We start from the raw sequence: 22,509 nt of genomic DNA on the forward strand, positions 1-22,509 counted from the left end.
GATTCCTTTGCTAGCGTCTCTAGGTTGATGTCCCACGTTTCTGTACATTTTTGTTTGCCCACATGGTTATCCTTAAGCTAGAACTTCAAATGATTTATCATCATTTTTGTATCTTCTGTTCTCAAGTGGCACTAGAATGAGTTTTTGATAACCTCATCTGCTAACATTTTGAAACTTTCTAAATACTCAATCCTCCAGTATGTTTAGTTTTTACCCATTTTTCCTTAATGATCTATTGACATAAAGTAATAAACTTTCACAGTTATGATAGTTGTTATTCTAAATAATGTATTACTACCACAATTGTTAAAATTATTCTTCAGGGCAAGTCATGTTGTAGCTTATTTCAGATGTTATTAATTACTCATAACATTTACAGTCATTAATACAATTATCATTGAGAGTATCTTTAAGTATAACTCTAGAATTGAAAGCACTCTTTTGAAAAATCTAACACCTTGCCTCAAAACTTGTTCTAGAAACGTAGAAGAATTACAGCTAAAACTTACAAAGGCTAATGAAAGTGTAAGTTTTCTACAGAGAAGCATTGGGGAAGTAACTCTCAAAGCCGAAGCGAGCCAGCAAGAAGCATCTAAAAAGCATGAGGAAGAAAAGGAAGAACTGCTGAACAAATTGTCAGACCTGGTAAGGAAAGAATAAAGGGGACTAATTACTGGCAAGGAAGGTGAGGGGTGGTACAAATACGGCTAGATGCCTTAATTCCTTCACTTGGGGTTTCTGCAGGAAAAGAAGATGGAAATAAGCCACAACCAGTGTCGAGATCTGAAAGCCAGGTATGAAGAAGCCAGTTCTGAGACACAGGCCAAGCATAAGGAAGACCTGCAAAACCTACAGAAGATGCTGTCGGAGACAGGGGAGAGTCTGAAGGCTGCACAAAAGGAGAACAGTGACTTGCTGCAGGAGATAGTGGAACTGAAAAAGCAAGCTGACAAAGCCAAAGTATGTCATGGGAGACAATTACGTGGTTGCAGTAGTTGGCTGGAATTCTGCACGGGGCCGGGAGGATGCTTAGAGAGCACGTGGGATGAGCCCGGTCGGCCTTTACACGTGTTAACCTGCCGAGGGCGTGACAGGGTGCTGAATCATGTTTCCTGTGGCTTCAGGTGTTCTGTACCAGCTGCTGTCCTCCTCAGGGATGGTGATGGCTGCATGGTCTTTCCCCTGAACAGACCATGTAGCCATCAGCTGCTCTGCCGCTTGTTGCCAGCTGTCACAGAGTTATGTTGCCTGAGCTCTGCCTGCCTGCTTGTAACAGACTCTTTGTTGTTCTTCTATTCTTGGCCATCTTGCTGCCAGTTTGCGCTGGGGTTGGGAGAGACATGTCGTAGAAAAGCCGAAGGCAGAGGCCAGGTGAAGTGAGTGGGCAGGGATGGAGCCTGGTTGGAGAAACACTCTCAGAGGAAAACTCAGAAGGGAGGACTCTGGAGAGCGCTTTTGTATGTCCCCAGGAAGGCTCCATGAGCTCACTGATGAGGAAGCTGGGTTCAAGGGCTGTTAGGAAACATCCTCTTATTAAATAGAGTAGAACTAGATACACTGCATTGCATTTTGTGGTGTCAGGATGGTACCTGTGCCCCAATATATTTTCTTGACTCTGGTAACTTAACGAAGTTTGACCTTCCTACTACTATTTAACTTTTTCCTGCTACTATTTAACTTTTTCAAAGAAAAGTAAATACTTGTCTTTATTTTTAATGTATCAGAGAAATTATAGGAGAGTTTAGTAGAAAGAAAATATAAAAGAGCATATGTAGGGTTTGAAACAAATCCCTTTTAATACTTGTGAATTAAGTGGACCACGACGTAACATGTCATACGTAAGATGCCCATATTTTCTCTCTCCTGCATGCTGGCCATCAAGGCTTTCTCTTTTCCCTGTGAAACATCTTCAGTTTTTTGAGCCATTTAACACTAGATGTAATTTCCAGACCTTTTGTCTTTGCAGTTCCCTTTATTGGGGGGACTCCAGTTTTTTCGCATTTCCCTTAAACTGTTGCAGCCTGACCAGACCACAGCATTCTAATAGCTTGTATGAAGTCTCATTAATGTATTTTTTACAACGGTCATTTGGCTAAAATGCCAGGGTTGATCCCCCATCCAGAGTTGTCTGGTTATTTGATTTCTTTGGATTTTAGTGTTTGTCAACAACAGGCTCTTTTGAGAATCTGATGAAACCTTAAGATATTTTACCTAGGAAAGTTTATTTATACACTCAAGTTTTATAAAAAAATGTCAGGAGGTCCATGGACCGCACAAAGCCTCCTTGTTCCTAGTTTTAAGAGCCAGTGATCTATAGCTGTCCTGTTCAATATAGTAGCTACCAGCCATGTGTGGCCATTTAAATTTAAATTTCAATAAATTAGAAATTTAGCTCCTTAGTCACACTCACCACACTTGAAGTTCTCGCTAGCCACACGTATGGTTAGTGGCGACCATATTGGACAGTGCAGATAAAGAATATTTATACCATTGCAGAAAGTTCAGAAAAGCGCTGGTATAGACATTGTGGTCGAATTATTTTATAAACCAATACATTTTTAAAACACCCATTTAATTTAGTCACCAAAGCCTAGCAAATTTTAATAAGCTAGATGTAATTTTGAGACTAAATCAGTCTCAGGCCAGTGACTGTCCTTTAGTAAGGTCCTGCAGTTAGTTTGACATGTTGCAGTGGTGTTTTTCTCCACTGCCCTTACCCTCCCCCCGCTTTTTTTGTTTGTTTAAAATATACTCACTTTTTGTAGTCTTTTGGGTTGTATTTTTAAAGAGTCTTCCGTGCATCCTTTCTACCACAAAATTATTGGATAATTGGGATGGCAGGAAAGAATCTTATGCCCTGATGTCAAAATCAAACTACCGTTTTTAAGGTAGCTATCAGGAGTAATTTAAAAGTTGTTTCAAAGATAAACTAATAGCCATATCAGCATTTTGCAGAGCTAAACCGACTTTGTATTATCCTTTCATGGGCTCTGCTCATCTGGTTTCTTTCCCCCGTTATCCAGATAGTTTCTGTGACATTTATTGTAAAAAATGTTTAAACTTGAATGATTTAGGTTACATTAAGTTATTTGGGCTTGCATTTGTCTGCTTGATTTCATTTTGTTTCCATTCTTTCCATCTTTTGTTTCTGTAGTCGCTAACTTATTTGTTAACATCAGCCAAAAAGGAAATTGAACTAATGTCAGAAGAGCTGAGGGGTCTGAAATCAGAGAAGCAGCTTCTTGCACAGGAGGGAAATGCTTTAAAGTTAGAGAAGGGTTCACTTTTATCAAAGCTCATAGAGGTGGAGGCCAGAATAACTTTACTTCAGGAAGACCAACAGAAACTGTGGTCCATAAATGAAACTCTTAATTTAGAAAAGGTGAAAGTCTTAGGAGAAAAGCAAGATGCTGAAAAGCTTTATCAGCAGGAACAGCTCAATTATGAAGCTTTGGCTGTTGAGAGAGAGAAATTGCTTAGAGAAATCAATATTGCCCAGGAAGAACTCTTGAAGATAAATATGGAAAATGACTCTTTGCAAGCTTCCAGAGAAGGCTTGCAGGTACTCGTAGAAGAACTCCAGTTCAGCAAAGATAATTTGATTGCTGAGGCTAAGAAGAATCGGGAAGAAAAAGATCTCATGGAGGATCATATCAAGCAGCTCGTTATCGAAAACCTTGCCTTGACTAAAGATAAAGATGAGATCATTCAGAAGCTTCAGAGCTCTTACGAGGAGCTAGTCAAAGATCAGAAAACCTTGATGCAGGATATTGAAGATCTCACAGCTGAGAAAAGGTCAGTGTTAGAGAAACAGTCCGGTCTGGATGACATGTGCGTATCCTTAACGGTAGAGAGAGACACACTTCTTCAGAGCAACAGAGAACTACACTTTGAGAAGGACGTGCTGCTTCAAGATCAGGAAAAACTGAATGTCAGCCTGGCGGCCACCCTCCAACTCAAACAACTGCTCAGCACTGAAGCCAGCGGGCTCCGCGCACAGCTGGATGACATCAGCAAAGCTCTGAGGAAGTCTGAGCTGGAGACCGCGCAACTTCAGGCTACCAATGCCAGCCTCACGAAGCTCCTGGAAGAAATTAAGACCAGTCGAGAGATTACAGACTCTGAGTGCATCCAGCTCCTTCATGAAAAGGAAACCTTGGCCTCGTCTGAGAGGCGGCTCTTGGCCGAAAAAGAGGAACTCCTGAATGAAAATAGGCTCATCGCTAAAAAACTCAGCAAGCGCTCGGAAGAGGCTGCCCACATTGAGACGAGCCTGAACGAAAAGGTCACTTACCTGACTTCTGAGAAGGAGATGATTTGTCAGAAAATTACGAAGCTCAAAAAGCAGCTAGATAGTCTCCTGAAAGAAAAATCTGTGCTAGAAATGCAAAACGGAGATTTACTTACAGAAAGAGAAAATTCCATCAAAACCGTGGGAGAGCTTAAGAGGAAATACGATCAGGAGTCTGCAAACAGAAGAATCATTGTGCATGAGAAGATGAAATTGCTTGGTAATATTGATGCCCTGAAGAAGGAACTTCAGGAGAGGAAAAAAGAAAACCAAGAACTGGCAGCCACCAAGTGTGAGCTCTCCTTGATGCTGAAAGAGGCTCAAAATGCCAAAAGGCATCTAGAAAAAGAACACACTAACATCCTGCAAGCAAAGGAGACTTTGAATGCTGAGCTTAAGACTTGCTGTTCAGAAAAGAGCGTGTTGCTGAGGGACGGGCTGACCCTGCAGGAGGAGTGTCGGAAACTGAAGGAGGAGATCCAGACGATGCAGCAGGCCTTGATCCTGGAAAAGGAGGACAGGGCGAAGGAGAGCGAGTCCGCCCTGTACGAAAGCAGTAAGCTCCACGGGAGGGTGGTGCTCCTGGAGCAGGAGCTGGAAGAGGCGAGGGTGCTTACGAAGGCGCTCCAGTCCGACAATTTCGTACTAATCCAAGAGAAGAGCAAATCGGAGCAAAAAGTGGTGGAGATAATTAAGGAAAAGGAACTCTTGAGTGCGGAAACAGCGCAACTCGCTGCCAACATAGAGACCCTGAAAAGCGATTTTGCCTCCTTGTCCAAGTCCAAGTTAGAGCTGCAGGAGCTGCACAGCTACCTCACCAAGATCCTGGACGACCTGCGGCTGAACCACGAGGTGACTCTGGCCGATCGGGCCAAGGCTATGCAGGACAACAAGAACCTGCTGGCCGAGAAGAGAGAGATGATCCTGGAGAAGGATGAGCTCCTGAAGGAGAAGGAAAAGCTGGCCGAAAACTACTTCCTCCTACAGAAGGAGGTCAGCCAACTGGCCAAAACCAACAGCCACATTTCAGCCAACCTCCTAGAATCTCAAAATGAAAGCCGGGTTCTGAGGAAAGACAAGAGCAAGCTCACTCTTAAAATTAGAGAGCTCGAGACTCTTCACTCGTTCACGGTAAAGTGGGAGGTCCCAGGACTGAGCACCGGCTACTAACCCCCTGCACTAACTCGTTAGCGGTTTAGGGCATCCGTCCGTGTCCATGGCCACATAAGGAAATCGGCCCGTTTCATCTGTTGCTTACAGGGCTCAGGCTGTCTGTTGCCACCTGACAGGGCGACCCATTACTAAATGCTAATTGCAGTCGTCTCTTTCCGTTAGAAAAAATTGTACACTGTGAATAACAAGGATATATATTTTTTTAATTTAAAGGGAAATATTCATGAAAAACTCAACCGTGGTTCTTAAAGGCTTAAGAACAACAGTGAAATGGGCACCTTTGAAGTACATACTTACCTTGTTTGGCTTTTAACTGTTTCATGTGTCTATCCATGTGCAGTGGAAGGTTCCAGCGAAACTTCCACGGCCGGTCATAGGCAGGTGTAATGCGGAATTCCCATGGGCTTTATTGACCACATGAAATTAGAAGCCAGTGCCTAAAAAGATTTTAACTCGTTTCTGTGATCATTTTTTATATCTCTTCAGCTAGGGATTTGTTTCCATATGCATATTATCTTTTTTATTCACAGCCATGTTTATTCATTACTCACAGCTCCTCATAGATTTTTCCATCCAGCGTTTCTCGTTAAACACTTGAACTTTGTGTTATTGCCCAAATAATTTTTATTTGAAAAATTCCCAACCTAAATTCGGAATGATTTCACAGGCCCCCAAGTTAGCAAGAATAGTATTTTAAACTTACAACAGTAAATATTATTGAGAGAAAACTTTAGCTGTGTAAGCGTGTCGGTCTTTATTGTCTCTGACCATTCCTTTCAAACACAAGCCAGAACGATGAGCATGACTGTCCCTGTAACTTGGAACCTGCATCAGAAGGTGCAGGTATTGAGGGGTCTGAAATTATGCAAATTGCATATGACAATGGGCTTATCGAAAAACAGCCTGAAAAGGGTGTGTCACCTTGTTTTACTTGGGCTTAAAGACCTTGCGTGTCTTAGCCTGTTTGTTTTGCTCTTGGGCTGGTGGCAGGCCCATCCACCCTGTGTGATTCCCTAAGCACACAGCCCGAGGATCAGCCTGCTGCGGTTGGCGGGGAGTGTCCTTCCTCACTTCTTACGGAGCTTTCTTGTACTTAGGCTGCTCAGACAGCAGAGGACGCCATGCAGATAATGGAACAGATGACTAAAGAGAAGACCGAAACTCTGGCCTCCTTGGAGGACACCAAGCAAACAAATGAAAAACTACAGAATGAAGTAATCAGATTTAAATGGCTTTTTGTACAGAGGACAGCTTATCGACTTCATGCGATGTTCGGTCACTAACTCAGGGTTGTTTATTTTTTGAAGCATGGCCTCACACAGGTTTGACCTACGTTAGTGGGGTCGAATGTATGCCAGAACCACAACGATGTTAAAATAAAGCGTATTACTTCATTGCTTATTCAGTAGGGTCAACCTTTAAAGAACGAGGGGAAAACCCTAATAGCGTGGCTTTTTATGGTAATTGTTCAGTGATAGAATTAATGAGAGAAGGCACTGATAACATTCTGTAGTTTTTGTATCTTTTATCTTAAATCACATACATTTTTTTTCCCCTCAATTCTCTCCCCACTTCGAGCCACTAAAATCCTTTCCTTAGCCCATGAGTTTGACGTAGGCCTTTTCTTGGCCTGATTCAGTACTGGTTCCCTAAGGCGTCATCTTATATTAGTTTCTCCTGGGTCTTGAACACATTTGTGGTGTCAAGATCATTTCGGTTCTGTCTAAAAGCAGCATTTCTCACTCTTGCACCCTTCTTTGATTTCCCTCCTTCCATTCTCCCAGCTCATACCGACCCTTTCTTTCTTTGGAAAGATATCACATAAATCCTAAGCAGAAATAGTTATGTGACTTTCTGTAGAACTTCAGAAGCTTTTCAAAGGGATAGGCAGGTAAGACCTTAGGAATTAAAGCAGGGGAAGCGAGAGCCACTTTGAATGGCTACTCTAAAGACTGGGCTTTCTCGTTATGAAAGGTCAAAGATGGAAATCTGTGAAAGACCTGAATATTTTGAGAGAGAATTATAGGTAAATAAAACTTGACATAGAAGGGAGTACATTTATAGAACTGACAGTCCTAAGAGAAAATGACTTAAGCTAAAAATATAAAAGCATTAAAAAATCATAGACGATAATCAAAATTAGACGCTGAAGTAAATGAGAAGATCGTAGGGACTGTCTCTAACCTTTGAGGGCAGAGTCGGGGAGAGCCGCGTGCTTCTGCGACGTGACCCCTGGTGTCTTCGTTACAGCCCGAACGCAGGACTGCGTGACATTGTTTAGACTCATTATGATATTTTGTTTTTCTCATCCTGCGAATCTAGAATGTTAGAGGGAATTAAAAGGAAGACGGAGGTGTAAAAACTAGCAAGACACTTTCTAGGACTCCTGACTGCTGACATGTGACATGGCAAAAGTGCCTGTGGCTGTCGCTGATAACTACGCAGGTCCCAGAAAGCCAGCATGGCACCAGGAGCACACCCTGCGTGATGGGATGGCCCGTAACACGCCCCCCATCCTTGGCGGGGCTCCGCACCCAGAGCTCCAGCCCCCTGTGGTTGGTCACATCCCCTCTCACTCCCGTGACTGGGTTTCCCGCCACGGCCAGGCCCCAAGCTGCTCGCTTCCCCCGTGGGCAGGCGATGGGACTGGACGTATGATCATATATGAATGCGTTTCAGCTTCACTACATGGCCTTTCCCTCTTCACATTGACGTTCAGATGGGTAAATCTTTTCCCATGTACAAATATTTTGATTCAAGTCATTTTTTCATGAGGACCATGTAAATTTAGTACTGCCGTTGAAAAACATTGTATCTTAAATTGCTAACCTATGGGAAGGAAAGGGGTTTTTTTCATTACAGAAAGTAATCTTTACTGACATCATGCTTTTCAGTTTATTTGTTTTTTTAAAAGATGCTTCATACTTGAATGACAGGTTCAATAATACATATTGAGAATTATACATGAGGCGAAAGGAAACTCGGTTTATGAAGCAATTTAGTTTGACATTTTGGCCAGGTATATAGGAAATGTCTGACTAAATATAATGGTGAGGTTTGCAGTTTATAACAGACTTGGTCATTTGTAATCTCTTCACCCAGGTGATTTTTATTTTTTGGCAGGTGACTTATTTTTAATGCACATTTTCATGAATAATTTGTCATTGTCCAGTCATGTCATTGGAAAGGGAAATAATTTCATCCAGTTTTTTTCTCTTGGTCTTTAAGTTGGATACACTTAAAGAAAACAACTTGAAAAATGTGGAGGAGCTGAATAAATCAAAAGAACTTCTGACTGTAGAGAATCAAAAAATGGAAGAATTCAGGAGAGAAATGTAAGTTTATCTCCTTTGAGAGAAGTTGTGGAACTTATTTAAAATCACCAAAGTGAAAACAGTGCTATTTACTTAAAAAACACTTGACAAGTACATGAAGTAAAAAGTAATTGTCACCCTCCTGTCCCCCAAATGCTATTGCACACCTGAGACGTAAACCCTATAATCACTGTCATGTCAGAACTATAGGTAAGGTAACGGATCAAAATGATGAAATGGTGCTGGCCGATGGTTAGGACATTTGAGATTCAAATGTGACTTTGTGTATGTAGCTTTACAAAAATACAAGTGAAATCAGTTTTTCTAAAGTAGTATGTTTATACAATAGCCTTTTATTAATAAATCCCTCAAAATATTTTCTATAAAAAAAAGCATTACTAAGATTGGTGATCTTGATTTTAAGAGTAATCAAATCTTCTGGCATGGAAATTAAATGAGCAGAATTTTGGAAGACTTTTTCTAATCAAGATTTACACATGTGACTGTTAGCTAGACTTCAGGCAGAAGGGCCATCCATGTGCCCTGGTCACCCACTGCCTTTTAAGTTTGGTTATTATAATTATTGCAGATGGTTATTTATCTAGCATTTTTAATGATAGAGTGTAGGTTTCATTTTGCTCTTCTGAGAACTAGACGGCATCATCTGTGTGAAACTAAAAATGTAAAGCCAACGAATCTGGTGAACATTTGAGTATGTCCTTCACACTAGGTGCAGTTAAGCTAGGAAGGATACAAAGATGAATTACATGTGGTCCCCGCCCACCAGATGTTTATATTATTTATTTCCAGTTCTTATCAAACAAATAGATGAGAGTCAACAAAAACAAAAGCATCAGTTCCAAACTTCCATTCCTGAGTCACCATCTTCAGTACTATCTGTTGGTCAAACTTGAACTGAACTAGTGTATGTCTAGTTCTTCTGAGAGTTCTTAAAATCCTCCTCGAAATCATCTCAACCAAGCTACTCATAAGGCTGATGACTGAGTCCGTCCTCAGTCTAAATTTTAATGATACTTTTCTAGATGGCGTTTCAGCAGTTCCCAACAATTCCAATGCCAGATCTATAAATTTACAGTTGTGCTTATGGCCATCAGGAGAGGCTTAAATTTCTTCGCCTGCCAAAGCCCAGTAATGCAGACAGTGGGCACCGTGATGGGAAGAATGAATTCGAGATCAATGCAGAGAGGGCGGATTCACTACAGTTCAGAATTTTTTCCCTGTGACACAAGTAGTTATGCTAACATGTAACATCTGGAGCCCTTTAAGTTGACTTTAGTTCATTCGTGTCACCAGGGCAGCTGGTGAGGGAGGCTCTGAGCAGCAGGAGATTCCTTAGCCAGCCTCTCCCTGCTGTGACCCCACCTCCCAGCTTCCTGGGCTGTACTAGGTAGTGGAGGGGCCGAGCCAGAGGGGGCCTGGCCAGGGCAGGCCTGGCCAAGAGAGCTCAGGAGTTGGATGAAATTCTTCTTTCCTGCTACAGGACTTTGAAGTCTTTTGTATGGTCATTACATTGGTCTAGTAAAGTGTTCAGCATCCTTACTGAATCTTTCTGTCATGTCACCCATGCCCAATCAGCATGGGTGGCTTCACCTCTAGGAAGAGATCAGTTGTGTTTTGTGTCCCCTTTCTTGAAGGATCCCACTGAATAATGAAAGCTTAGTCCCCTGTCTGTAGAAGCTGAGAATCAGGAGCAGAAGATCGCAGCCCCCACTGCCGTCCCTCGAAGCTTGGCCTGTCTTCCTGCCTGGAGCCGCTCTCCCCAGACCTCTGGTCCCTGAGGGAGTGGTTGAGGCGAGGAGGAGCTGGACCACAGGGTGGACAGGCCTGGGCTGCTTTTGTTTCTCACCTTTCTGGCTCACCAGACCCGAGGGAAGCAGGTCGTCTGTGGGTCACTTGACATAATACCAGGAGCTGGCAGGGGAAGTCTGAGGAGTAGGCTGCATGAGCCCCTGCCCTCAGTGACTCAGAGTGCCCTGCCGTAGACGTGTCCACGTGACAAGGACCATCTGATATAAATGTGCTATGTAATGGGAACGGTGCGTCTCAAAACAAAAAATAGAAAAAGAAAAAGCAGTCATTTCACTGTTTCTTGGTTCCTCAGTGCAGAAAGCTGGAGCGTGAGCAGCCGTTTGTTCTGTGGTTCAGCATATACACGGGGCTCTCCACGGCCTCTGGAGCTTGTCCCGTGTCCCCTCAGCAGACAGGACTACGGCTCCTGGAGGAAAAGGGACACCAACACAGACACAGGAGGTCTGATGGGAACTGTCTCCCCCAGAATATTGCCCTTGGCAGTGGAAACCAGCACTTAGCACCGAATGGTCCTTTTCCTCTATGCTGCTTACTAGACTGGTTTTAGGAAAACTCTTGAGTTTGATTAGCCAGTTCCCGTTTTCAGATAGAAAGAGAAGAAAATGGTTTCTCTCTCTTGTATAAATTGAATCTTAGGGAAAACAATATAAGCAATCTGATTTTTGATTTGACTCACCTGGCACAGTGATAAATCTAGAATATATTTAGTATGGCAGTTAATAGACTTCTGAGCGATTCACAAGTAGAATGTTTGCGAGTCAATATTAACAATGTTTATTTTACTTCTCAGTTTTAAAACACGTTCTTCTTTTCTGTTTCATGATATCTTGTCATATAAAAATAAAAGTAGCTTAAAAATTGTTAGAAATGTATTTGTAGGTGTTTTCAAAATCGCTCCTTAGGATGTTTCCTGGAGTCAGGCTGTTAGAGCCTCATTGCTCTGTGAGGCGCTTGTACCCGCCACACTCAACAGGAAAAGGTGCTTCTATGTTTGAATGAGTACCCGCCACACTCAACAGGAAAAGGTGCTTCTATGTTTGAATGAAAGCTGAGGTCCTTCTGCCAGTTTTAAGTCCAGTTCTTCTACCGTTTCCTGGCGCCGTGGTTTGGGACACAACATTTCAGTTCCCTGCGCTTCAGTGTTCTCACCTTTAAAACCTAATAACATGAGCCTCCTGAGGCTTTGAGAATTAACTGAGAAAATGTACATGGAAGCACGTTGCAGATTTTAAAACATTGAACAAATATTTAGGACATTTTGATATTTCTTAGCCTCCTTGTTTTAATTTTCCTTGCTGTGGGCTTTTACTAGAAATCAAGGATTTTAAAAACTTTAAAAGATGAAAATCTTTAATAGGGAAGAGGGTCACAAGCATCCCTGACAGGCCACACAAATGCTGAGACCAAACAGCCCCTAATGAAGGCAGCGACCATCTGGGAAGGAATGGTTTGGCTTATGATGATTTCATCATAAGTAAAATCTTCTGATTTGTCAAGAATTGATAGACTTTAGACAGATGAACTTTATGATGTGTGTGTATTTTGATCCATAATTAAAATCAAGCCTCCCGGATTTTAAGCGACTACCTGAGACTAAAATTCCTCTTCATTTTTCTTCACTTGCTAAATAAACATCTATTTGAAACGCTGAATTTAATGTGCTAAGAGGATTTTTGTGTAGTTTAGTCATCTAAATCTTCATGAGGTCATCCCTGTAGGCATATTATAGGTGGATGGAGAGTTAAAAATTAAAAAAAAAAAGGATGCCAAGCACCGCCACCCATTAGACAATTGGAGTTAAAAATAGACGTGTTCATGCATCAGCAGATGGATTCATACCCAGATGACTGGATTCAGAATACAGCCACGTATGACAGCTCCCTAAATGGAGTTTAGCCAGCACAGACTTAAAAGTCATAATTGCATCAAAACCTGCTATGGCATAAAACTAAAATCTAGTGATCAAATAAAGTATTTTGAATATCCATGTGAAAAGGGTAATAATTTGAGATGCATATTTTGGATTAATTTTAATAACGGGAAGATACTTGATAAACATACCCTGCTCACATTTTATATGCTGATATTCATAATATAAGTCAGCAGGCTATATTTTTATTTGCTGCTTTTAATTATAAGTTAGTATTATGGAAAGAATACAGACAAAATAAGGCACCTGTTATGTAACTAGAAAACTGCCATTTTCTTTGGGATTTTACCTGTTTGTCTGAAATATATACTCAGATTCACGGCAGCACTTGATTCTGATAGAATCTGGCAGATGAGACTATTAGATTTTGATTTCTGCCAGAAAAAAGCCTCAACAGATTACAGCTTTGTGGAGTTAGAGCAAAAGTACCTTGCTGCAGCATAAATCCCTTTGTCAACATAGTGGGTCTGGTATGACTTTTTAATAGAAATAGTCCCAAAGACAAGAGGGATACTGACCACTTCACTTGTCATTTATTTTGTAGTAACATTGCTTTTTGTATGGGGAGCAGTTAGAAGTAAGGTGAGTGTGGGTGGTGAAGGCTGGAGGTAATGTTTATTAGGTTTAAAAAAAACCTAATAATTGTGGACGACAGTCCTCCTGAGAGGTTAAAGCCATCGAACCCCTCCTGTATGTAGATAACACTGCCTCCTGTTATTATAGATCCTATCAGGCATGTGACCCAGATATATTTTCCTCAGTGCTGTGAAGCTGGTCGTCTCCCACAGTTTCCTTGCCTGTCTTGTTTCTATGGTAACCCTGCACTCACTGTCCTTGCAGAGAAACCCTAAAGCAGGCAGCCGCTCAGAAGTCCCAGCAGCTTTCAGCGTTGCAAGAGGAGAACGTGAAACTTGCCGAGGAGCTGGGGAGAAGCAGGGACGAAGTCACGAGTCATCAGAAGGTCAGTGGGCCTTGGGCGGGCATTCCTGGCGCTGCCGTGCTGAAGTCTGCTACCGGCAGGGCGCTGCCTGGAGGGGAGGCAGCTCAGAGATGAGCCCGGTGTGGCTGGGTCTTTCCAAATGGGATTTCACGTCAGTTACCTGTGTTGTGTCTTCTGGTTTCCAAGCACACTGCTATTGGGCTTGGGGTCCGAGTGAGTCGACAGGACCTTTAAAAAACACTAGGAACTCACAAGCAAGTAGAAATTAAGATCTTTATTAGATGATCTTATAGCAATGCATTTAAATAGAAAGGGAAAAAAATCTTCCTACTACTGCTTGGATTTTAAAATGATTTTCTCTTGACTTTTTTTTTTCTTCTCTCAAAATTGGTTTTAAGGAAACAGACTCCAAAAATTATGGATTTGGTGTGAGGGTTGGCAGCTGTTTTTAAATAGAACTCTGCTTTTCTTTAAATTTTTAGAAACATTTCCTAGTGAAACTGTGTACATATGGTGCACTCATGTGTACCAATATTTGAAATGTGTGTTACACCTGGAATGAATGCTAGCCATAGTCCATTTGCTTCTGTATTTAAGTCAAAGCTTTCTGACAAGTTTATTAAACACCAAAACAAAACTGATTTTAAAGAATGCTACAGTCTGCTTTTTATTCTTTAACAGTTAAAGTGCTAGATTGTTAGTCACATCTGATCTCCTAGCAGAAGCTCAGAATTACATTCTTAAGAAAATTTTGCTCTGTAGTTATTAATTCCAGCTTTGTATGTCAAGGGAAAAAATTTTCCCCCCAGCATACTTTGCAAACGTAAATTCTCACTTGGGATGGAGCAATTTGGGATGATTGTATAGAGAACGCAGTCAGGGCAAGAGTTGATTTGGAGAGTTAGTATCAGACTTCAGAGGCTTTCTTACAGCTTTTCACAGTTCTCTTACTTCACACAAGAGATGCCCCATCTCCCTAGACCCCGGGATGACGATGATGCCATTGGTGATAGTCTCTCACATCCATTGGGTCCTACTGTGTGACAGGCACAAGTAAATTAATCTTTACAATAATTCTAGGAGGTGGCATTATCATCATCCCTATTTGTCAAAGAGGAAACAGACACAAAGAAGATAGTACTTTGCTCAGCCTCTTTCAGCGAGTAGTATCAAGACATGTTTGCCTCTTCTGATTTGGGCCAGGAAAAAAACTGGAGTGAGTTGGCTTAACAGGGTCGCTGCCCTCTCCTTTGATCAGCATGTGAGAAATTGGAGTTCATGAAGAGTGGGAGCCCTTTAACCAGATGAGGCCCCCACCCGGGGCACAAACCAGAGTGCCTGGAACACTGGGTAATCTAAGCACAGTGTCTGTAAGGCCTCGCAAGGGAAGGGTCTCGTCTTGGTGTCTTGGTGCTGAGTCTGTTCCCATCTTTGATCTCGTTTTGTTGAACTTCTCTGGCAGAGAGAGTGGATTCCATAGGTGGGAGGGACACACAGATGTCGCCCTCTCATCTCCTGCTGTGACCCTCACTGGGCCATTGATTCCGTTTTTGTTTCCGTCATTCAGATCCAGAAAGGACTCGGAAAGAGACATCACAGTGCGTGGGCAGAGGTTTTCAGGGCTCGCTGTCCCCCCTCCAGCTCTTTCTCTTTTACATCTCGTGACTGGAATTACCTTCCTTTTGAAAAGGTTCTGTGGTTAAGAGTCTGAAAATCGGTGACGTAAAGTGCGTTAGGAAGCGGCATCTGCAAGGAGCAACTGAGAAAATAACTTCTCTCTGAAGAGTGGGGTTGTTCTGCCCTTTGCCATTTCCTGTGTTTTACTCAGGAGAGAAGGACGAGCGGGCTGGAATGAAAGCGAACTAGGCTTCGATGCCAGCGATCGCTAATGTTATTGATTACCAAGAAAGATTATAGGTAATCCTTCCTTTGACACATATATAATTTCAGAAGTGTGGAGAGAAGCACCCATTTAACATTCCTGAGAAGCAGCCTTAGTCTAAAAAAGACTGATTAATTCAGCGGCCGCATTCTTACGGATAATCTCCAGAAATCGCTGCTCGCTTAGGTGAAATAATGAAGTTTCACTTTGTTACTTTTTATAATCTAGTCAAAGTATTGGTCAGTCATGCTCAGAAATACACTACAGAGCTGGTGTTCGACAGAAACCCTATTTTTTTAAAAAAGAAAGACTTTTAATTGTAGTAGTATAGAAATATTTAGTGTTTCATTTTAAAGATTAATACCACAACGATTGACATGGGGCGAATACTGACCTGGGTCCAGAGTTCCATCCGGAGTCTCTTATTGAGTAGTAATTCCCGAGCCATTCTGTTTGCCGATTGCCATGCCATGTTTCACAGAGTCATCACAGCACGCCCTGGGACAGTGAGGTGATTTTGTAGACAAGGAAGCTGAGGCTCAAAAGTGAAGTAACTTGCGAAGGACACAGCTAGGCCATGTTTTACTCAGGAGAGAGCTGAGGTGGCGGAGCTAAAGTCCGAACTCGCGTCGGACTGACTCAGAAGCCAGTTTCCCTGTACTCCCCTGTACTGAGCATCAAACCGATTTCTACTTACTTCATAATTATTGTCGTTAAGATAAAAAAAAAATACCTGTGAGCTAGGGCTGGGGTGGGTGGGGTCAAACAGTGCTCTAAAATGCACTCTCGATTCTACTGGTATATATTTTTTCTGCCTCAAATATTTATTTTGCATAGAAAACCCAAGACATGCCAGAATCTGTTCTGCATCTTAAGATTCTCACTGGGATTATTGGCCAAAGACTTGTACTTCTTGAGATGCCTCCTGCATGATGAGGGCTGTTTCATTTCCTGTTTGTCATTTGGAAGTGAGGTTATTTGTTGAAATAAAGGAGTCCCTGTCTCTCTGTGACAGTAGTTTTGTAGAATATTCTTTTTTTCCCTCCATGGGTTCAAACATTTTGTTTTCTTATCACCTTAAAACGGTAATGTAGGAAACTCTGAAACTAAGAGGGCTGGTGATGAGCAGGGCCGGTCGGCCGAAGGTGTGGAATGATAATAGTCCCCTGCTTCATTAGAGACCCTCATTTCACTTGATTGACAGGTGGGCATCACGCGCCCCTGTGGAGCAGCAGTGTATCGATCGAGAGGAGCACCTGTTTGCTTTAGTCCCCTAGAGCGCAGTTGGCAAAGCCAGAAGCAGAACCTCCGGGCGTGTGCCACTCGTTATCTGCTCCCTACCGGGCATCCTCCTTGCCAGCGAGAATTTCTTCAAGTCGCCTTTCCCAAGTGGGATGTTTCATCTTAAGGTGGGGAGGGGAGCGACAACCAGGATCAGTTAGCATTGTGAGATAAAGAACGGCTTGATTTATCTGGCATCCACAGTGACAGAAATCTTTATAACATGTCACATGGAGTGCTTGTCTCTTAAAAGAGAGTAGATTAGGTCGAACCATACGAAATTGCTATTGTTCCACAGTTTCATGTGGTTCAACCTGATAGTTAACATCGTTTATCTTTTTTTGATGACTGACTATTAGGTAGATTGTCGCTATAATTGCTATTGACTAGTCACTCTCACATTGTTTCCTGCCCGATGGCCTGCCTTGTTTCCTGCTGTTTCACATTGCTTGCGTGTGTGCGTTAAAACATACGTAACAATTTACTGTTTTAACCATTTACAGTGTACAACTCAGTGGCATTTGGTACATTCACAGTGTTTTACAACCATCACCTCATTCTCTTCCATATCACCTCGAAAGGAAACCCCGTACCCACTCTGCCACTCCCTGTGCCCTCACCCTAGCCCTGTCAGCTGCTCATCTAGTTTTTGTCTCTATGGCTTTGACCGTTTGGACATTTCATATCAGTGGGATCATACAGTATGTGGCCTTTTGTGTCCGGCCTCTCTCAGCATCATGTTTTTCGGGGTCCCCCCCACCCCACATTGTAGCGTGTCAGTGCTTCGTTCCTTTTTGTGGCTGAGTCATATTTTGTTGTGTGGGCGGGCCGCGTTTTATTTATCCATTTGCTTCAGGTGCTTTACGTCTGCTTTCTCTGTTCACACTGCCTCCCGGTGTCTACATTCCTGCCTAGAGCTGCTACACTAATGGCCCCTTTAGATCTTCTGTAGGTTGAGAAATCCTTCTCGTTTCCTTAAAAGCAGCCCTAAATCTCGCCACGTTGTTCACATTTACAGTCTCAACTTTTCCTTATCTTTACTTCTAAATTTTAAAGAGCATTCTGTTTTCTGCCTCTATTTTTCACCCCCCATTTCCTTCCCAGCCTCCTGCAGTCTGCTTTTTGCCAGCCAGCAGCAGCGCTCTGGCTGTGACTCGTGCTGGAGTTGTCACTTGACGTAGTGCAGGTACAGAAGCCCGGCTTCCTTGCGCCCTCGGGGAGCGCCTGGCGCCACCAGCTGCATTCCCGACCTGCCTCGTCTGAGTTTTCCTCAGCGTTTGCTCTTGCTTCTCTGCATCTCCTGCCGCCTGGTCACTTCCAGTCATGTGTCTGCTTTTATAGCTCCGCTCCCTTCCGCGTTTGGTGAGCTCTTCCTCATTGTTGGAGGCCCACCCTAGATGTCATCATCTCTCACCTCTGAGTCCATGCGGCAGTCGCCGCTGTTCTCCATCCGTGACACTCAGAGCACTGCGCTGTGGCTGTTTCTTGGGCTTCTCTTCCCACGCAGGCTCGGAGATGGTAGAAGCCGTAGAGCATCACACGTAGGTCTGAATGAGTGAGTGAATGGTGCACTGAGTGTCTCATTTTTAGCCAGGGCCTCAGGTCCTGTTTTACAGAATGAGGTGCAGAGACTTTGTGACCGCTCTTTGGACTTCCTCGCATGAGTCCAGCTACTTCCAGTTTATAGCTTCGTCGCAGAGAGCCGTGGTTGCCCGAAGCCTGGTCACCACACGAGTGGGGCATTGGCTGTGCACGGATGGTAACAGCACACGGTGCGAATCCAGGCAGGTCACATGGTTCTAAGATGGAAGGAAACCATACAGAGTATTATTTCTTTTCATAGAGAATACTAGAAATAATCACAGTAGGGTGAGTTCTTCTCTTCAGGTAGTCATCTTAGGTAGTCCCTTTTGAAATGTCTGCTGCTTCTCAGACCTCACGTGTGTCCCCTTTGTGAGGACTGCAGATGCACTCAGCTGTCACTATGGGAACAGTACTGATTCTCCCTCCCTTCCCCCCAGTTATTTACAAAATGAGGTTACAGTTCGCCTGTGGAAACTGGACAGGGATTAGAGACTCAGTACTGTATTTTACCAACAGTTCTTCCTGACAGAGGTTATAGCAGACATAGTATACAAAAAACTGGGGTTATCATCTAAATTGATCCATGAATAATTACCTGCCTTTTAAATAAGCCTGAATTCCCAGGCATAAATGTTTAGAAAGGGAATGCTATTTTTAGCTTGTCATGTTTTATTTTGGAAAAATAGCATTCATCAGCCATCATAATTTCAATCTGGGCTCAGGGGACTTCTGGGCAAGAAGGGCTGAGCAAAGCTGGATCACAGAATCTCTCTCAGTACTTAATTGAAATGAGCACACTTTCTGATTATTAAAAAATGTCTCCAGGAAATCCAGCAGAGCCAATCATCTTCATACTATAAACATTAAAATTGACAACCAAGAAAAAAAAAATTAGGTTTGACTCCATTTGACACTTTGCAGTGGTAAGAGAAAAGAAACAAATAGCAGAGTCCTTAGAATTTTCACTCTAATTCTCCCCATCCTGTTGCCTGATCCAGGTTGGAGAAAATTAGAGGTGAGTAGGCAGCGTGGGGAAAGAGTCAAGGGAAAATCTTTGAGGCCAGAAGCCCTCTTCTGCCATCTCAGGGTTCTCCCAGAGGCAGGAAAAACTGCTAGTTGTCACCTTCCAGTCTATCCAACAGAGTGGCTTAGCTAGACAGAGATGGTGGGAGTGGGTGGCCTTTTTCTCAGATGCGGTAAGTCCACAGGTAGACAGTCCCAGTGGGTCCAGCCCTCAGGAACATCCTTAGGGAACTGGCTCGTCTGTCTGCTCTGCCGCTGTCCTTGGCCTGTGGTTTTCATTCTCTCGCTGTTCCTCCAGGCAGTGCAGACCTTCCCAAGAGGAAGCAGGGGGAGGGGACAGGTGGGGGAATGTGGAGGGCTCCCCCCTCATGTGATTTTGTCTTTTAATATTAGGAGAGGGAAAAGTTCGGATCTCTAAAACAGTGTCACCTAACCACCTCCAACCATAATGAGGCTGCGTTCCTGTCTCTAGGGACGGAAGGCAACAAAGGACATGAGAGTAGGTGCTGGGAGAACCAGCTTAAGATATCTGCCTGTGGCTGAAGCCTGAGGACACCCTCCTGGGAGCAGGAACACCTCTGTTCAGATGCAGTGAATGAGACACAGGACAGGGAAAGAAAACTCTCGAGAAGCCCGTTCCCCAGCCTCGCCCCAGGCCCTCTGTGCACACTACAGTGCCCAGCTTTCCAGCCGTAGCTTGGAGGTGCAGGTGGGAGGTCTCAGATAGAGTAGGAATAATTCATTTACATTACACGTGCAAGTCTAGGTAGAGATGCCCATAATAAGAGGAACAGTTGCATACATCTTGCACCAAAAGAAGAAAAAAAGGGACACAGGAAACCAGAGAGTGAGAAGGATTTCGAGCCATGAGAAAATATCATGCAAAGTAAAAAATGGTTTTATATAAAAACTTAAGTGACTTAAATAAAACAGCTATTCGAAGAGGAGAATGAGAAAATGATACAAATTGAACAGATCGAAGAGTTAAAGAACAAATCGGAGATCAAAACCACATTATGTTAGAACCAGGAAATAAATCAGAAGCAGAAAGGAACCTCATGAACATTTCTAAAAATATAAAGGCGAGGCTCGAGCCAGTCATAGTAAATAAAGAGGAAACAGTAAAGAGATTAAAGAGTTAGTGGAAAGACGATAACCATGGAGGACAGAGGTAATCCAGACAAGTATAATTGGCATCCCTGCCGTAGAGAACAAATGCAGTAGAAGAAAGCATTAGGAGGGATGGCGCGGAAGTTTTTCTCCAAGCGAAGGAAGAACTGAATCTGCATATGGAAAGGACATCGCAGGTTGTGTCCTTCTTGCTGAAAATGAGTTCACAAAGGGAAGGGGAAATTGGTCCAAAGTAAATGACACCCAAAAAATACCCCGATTATTCTTGAACTTCAAGAATTACTGCTCAGGTGCTCAGGCAAAAAAAAAGCAGATTCCTTATAAAAAGATAAAAAACCAACCCACTGCAGACACATCTAACACCAGAAAACTTTGATGTGCTCTTTCCGAAGTTCTGAGGGACAGAAAACAGGATGAAGAGCATCCTGTCCCAGCAGCATTGTTCAGATGAGAGGTTAGGCGGAGGTTTTCAAACATGGAAGAAACGTGAAAGAAGCTGTAGCATCTGTGAGTCTGGAAGCTACTCGATGATAAAAGCTGGCCAATCAGAATACGGAATTTGGCTAAAGAAAAAGCAATAAAAGGATTGCTGGTGAGAATTAAATCCAAGTGGATAAACAACCTAAGATAACAGTTCAGGGAGTTACAGACACAGAGTAGAATTGTGTTTTTAACTTTTTGGTTTTTTTTGGAGATGACTTCAAATTTTGCGAAAGTTGTAAAAATAGAACGTAGAACGCTCATACGCTCTAGGGACTTGTTTTTGCCTAACTACTGGTTATCAAACTCCAGAAGTTTAACGCTGTTATCTAAGGTGCAAACAATATTCCCGTTCAGGCAGTTGTCCCAGCAATAATTCCTTATAGTTTTTTTGTTTTTGTTTTTTCTCTGATCCAGGCTCCAGTCCGGGATCATGCATTCCATACACCGAGTTTTCAGGTCTCTAATCTTCTTTAATCTGGAGCAGTTCCTCTGCCTTTCATGACTTGACTTTTTTTGAAAAGAACAGTCCAGTTGTGTTGTATAAACTCTTCATTTTGGGTTTGTCTGATGTTTCATGATGATGGCATCCAGGTTAGGCATTTTTAGCAGGAAGACTATATATTTATAATCATATTGTACCCTGCTAGGAGACATGTGATGTTGCTTGATGCTAATTTTGATCATTTAGTGAATGTAAGTTTAAAACATTTGCAAGGTAAAGAGAAAAAAGGAAAGAGAAAGGAGAAAAAATGATATGACTGACAAAATTTGAGGCAGTCAGGTGAAAGAGAAAGTGCTCAGACTTCCTCATCTTTTATGTCGGGGGATGTTTGATATTGTCTGAAGTTAAAATTAACTTATACCTAAGAAAATGATGCTAATCTCATGTTTTAAAAAAATGTATATTACTTGAAAATTTTACATAATAGATGTATATAAACTTAGTGGGAGCTCTTAGAATCGAATATATCTTTGTGGTAAAGAACTTTTTTTCACCTTCAACCAGTTTCTTTCGTTGACTTCCATTTTTCTTTCTCCTGTTAAATTTAAGTAAAATTAAATTCCCCCCCCACCCACCCCACCCCATATCCTTTATCCTCCTTGCTGAGTGTACATGGAGAAGCCTGCCATGTCGTTCAGCTGATGCTAACTGTGCTGGAATTATTCTAACATAAAAGTCCAGTTATTCCAGACACTTAGAATTAGTCCTCACTGGTAAATTGGGGGATATTTTTTATTTTTCTATGTTGCTGAATTTTCTAAAAATGAGCATGTATCATTTTAATAAAAATAATATGTTAATTTTTCTTTTTAAAAAATGACAGCTCTATCTACAAGTTAGAAATGGGCAAAAACTCCGAGTTGTTTGGGTTCTGCGGGAACCCTCTTTTCACTCAGATAAGCATTTTCAGGCATCATCACATTTAGGAAATGGACCGGTGGGCACGTTTAGTTGCTGAAGGCCTTTTTTACCCTACATCTTCTCTTTCTGCATATTTTAAGTTTCTTGTTTGAGACATCCCTCTAGACTTCTCCATAGTCCTCTGAAGTGCTCCAGTTTTTAAGGAGATTCGTAGAAAGGTGTTTCCCAGCACTGAGATGCTTTCCGGTCTGTAAGTGACTGCCAAGGGCTGTGGGTCTCTTCCA

The 22,509-nt window shown here is 42.5% G+C and overlaps 1 protein-coding gene across 14 annotated transcripts in view; it reads left to right on the forward strand.

Annotated features, from left to right (window-relative positions):
- CLIP1 (CAP-Gly domain containing linker protein 1) overlaps positions 1-22,509 on the forward strand; it is a 104,930-nt gene that overhangs the window by 67,298 nt on the left and 15,123 nt on the right. For 11 of the 14 annotated variants that reach the window (XM_039879343.1, XM_039879341.1, XM_039879351.1 and 8 more), the window contains 6 exons: positions 480-645; positions 745-960; positions 3,155-5,422; positions 6,562-6,678; positions 8,693-8,799; positions 13,379-13,499. In XM_039879343.1, coding sequence (XP_039735277.1) covers positions 480-645; positions 745-960; positions 3,155-5,422; positions 6,562-6,678; positions 8,693-8,799; positions 13,379-13,499 — 2,995 coding nt within the window. The remainder of the gene's footprint in view (positions 1-479; positions 646-744; positions 961-3,154; positions 5,423-6,561; positions 6,679-8,692; positions 8,800-13,378; positions 13,500-22,509) is intronic. The other 3 variants (XM_039879352.1, XM_039879353.1, XM_039879354.1) reach the window with 1 other exon arrangement.

This window comes from Pteropus medius, unplaced genomic scaffold (genome assembly GCF_902729225.1).
Source record: "Pteropus medius unplaced genomic scaffold, Ma_sr-lr_union100, whole genome shotgun sequence".
Classification (NCBI taxonomy): Eukaryota; Metazoa; Chordata; class Mammalia; order Chiroptera; family Pteropodidae; genus Pteropus; species Pteropus medius.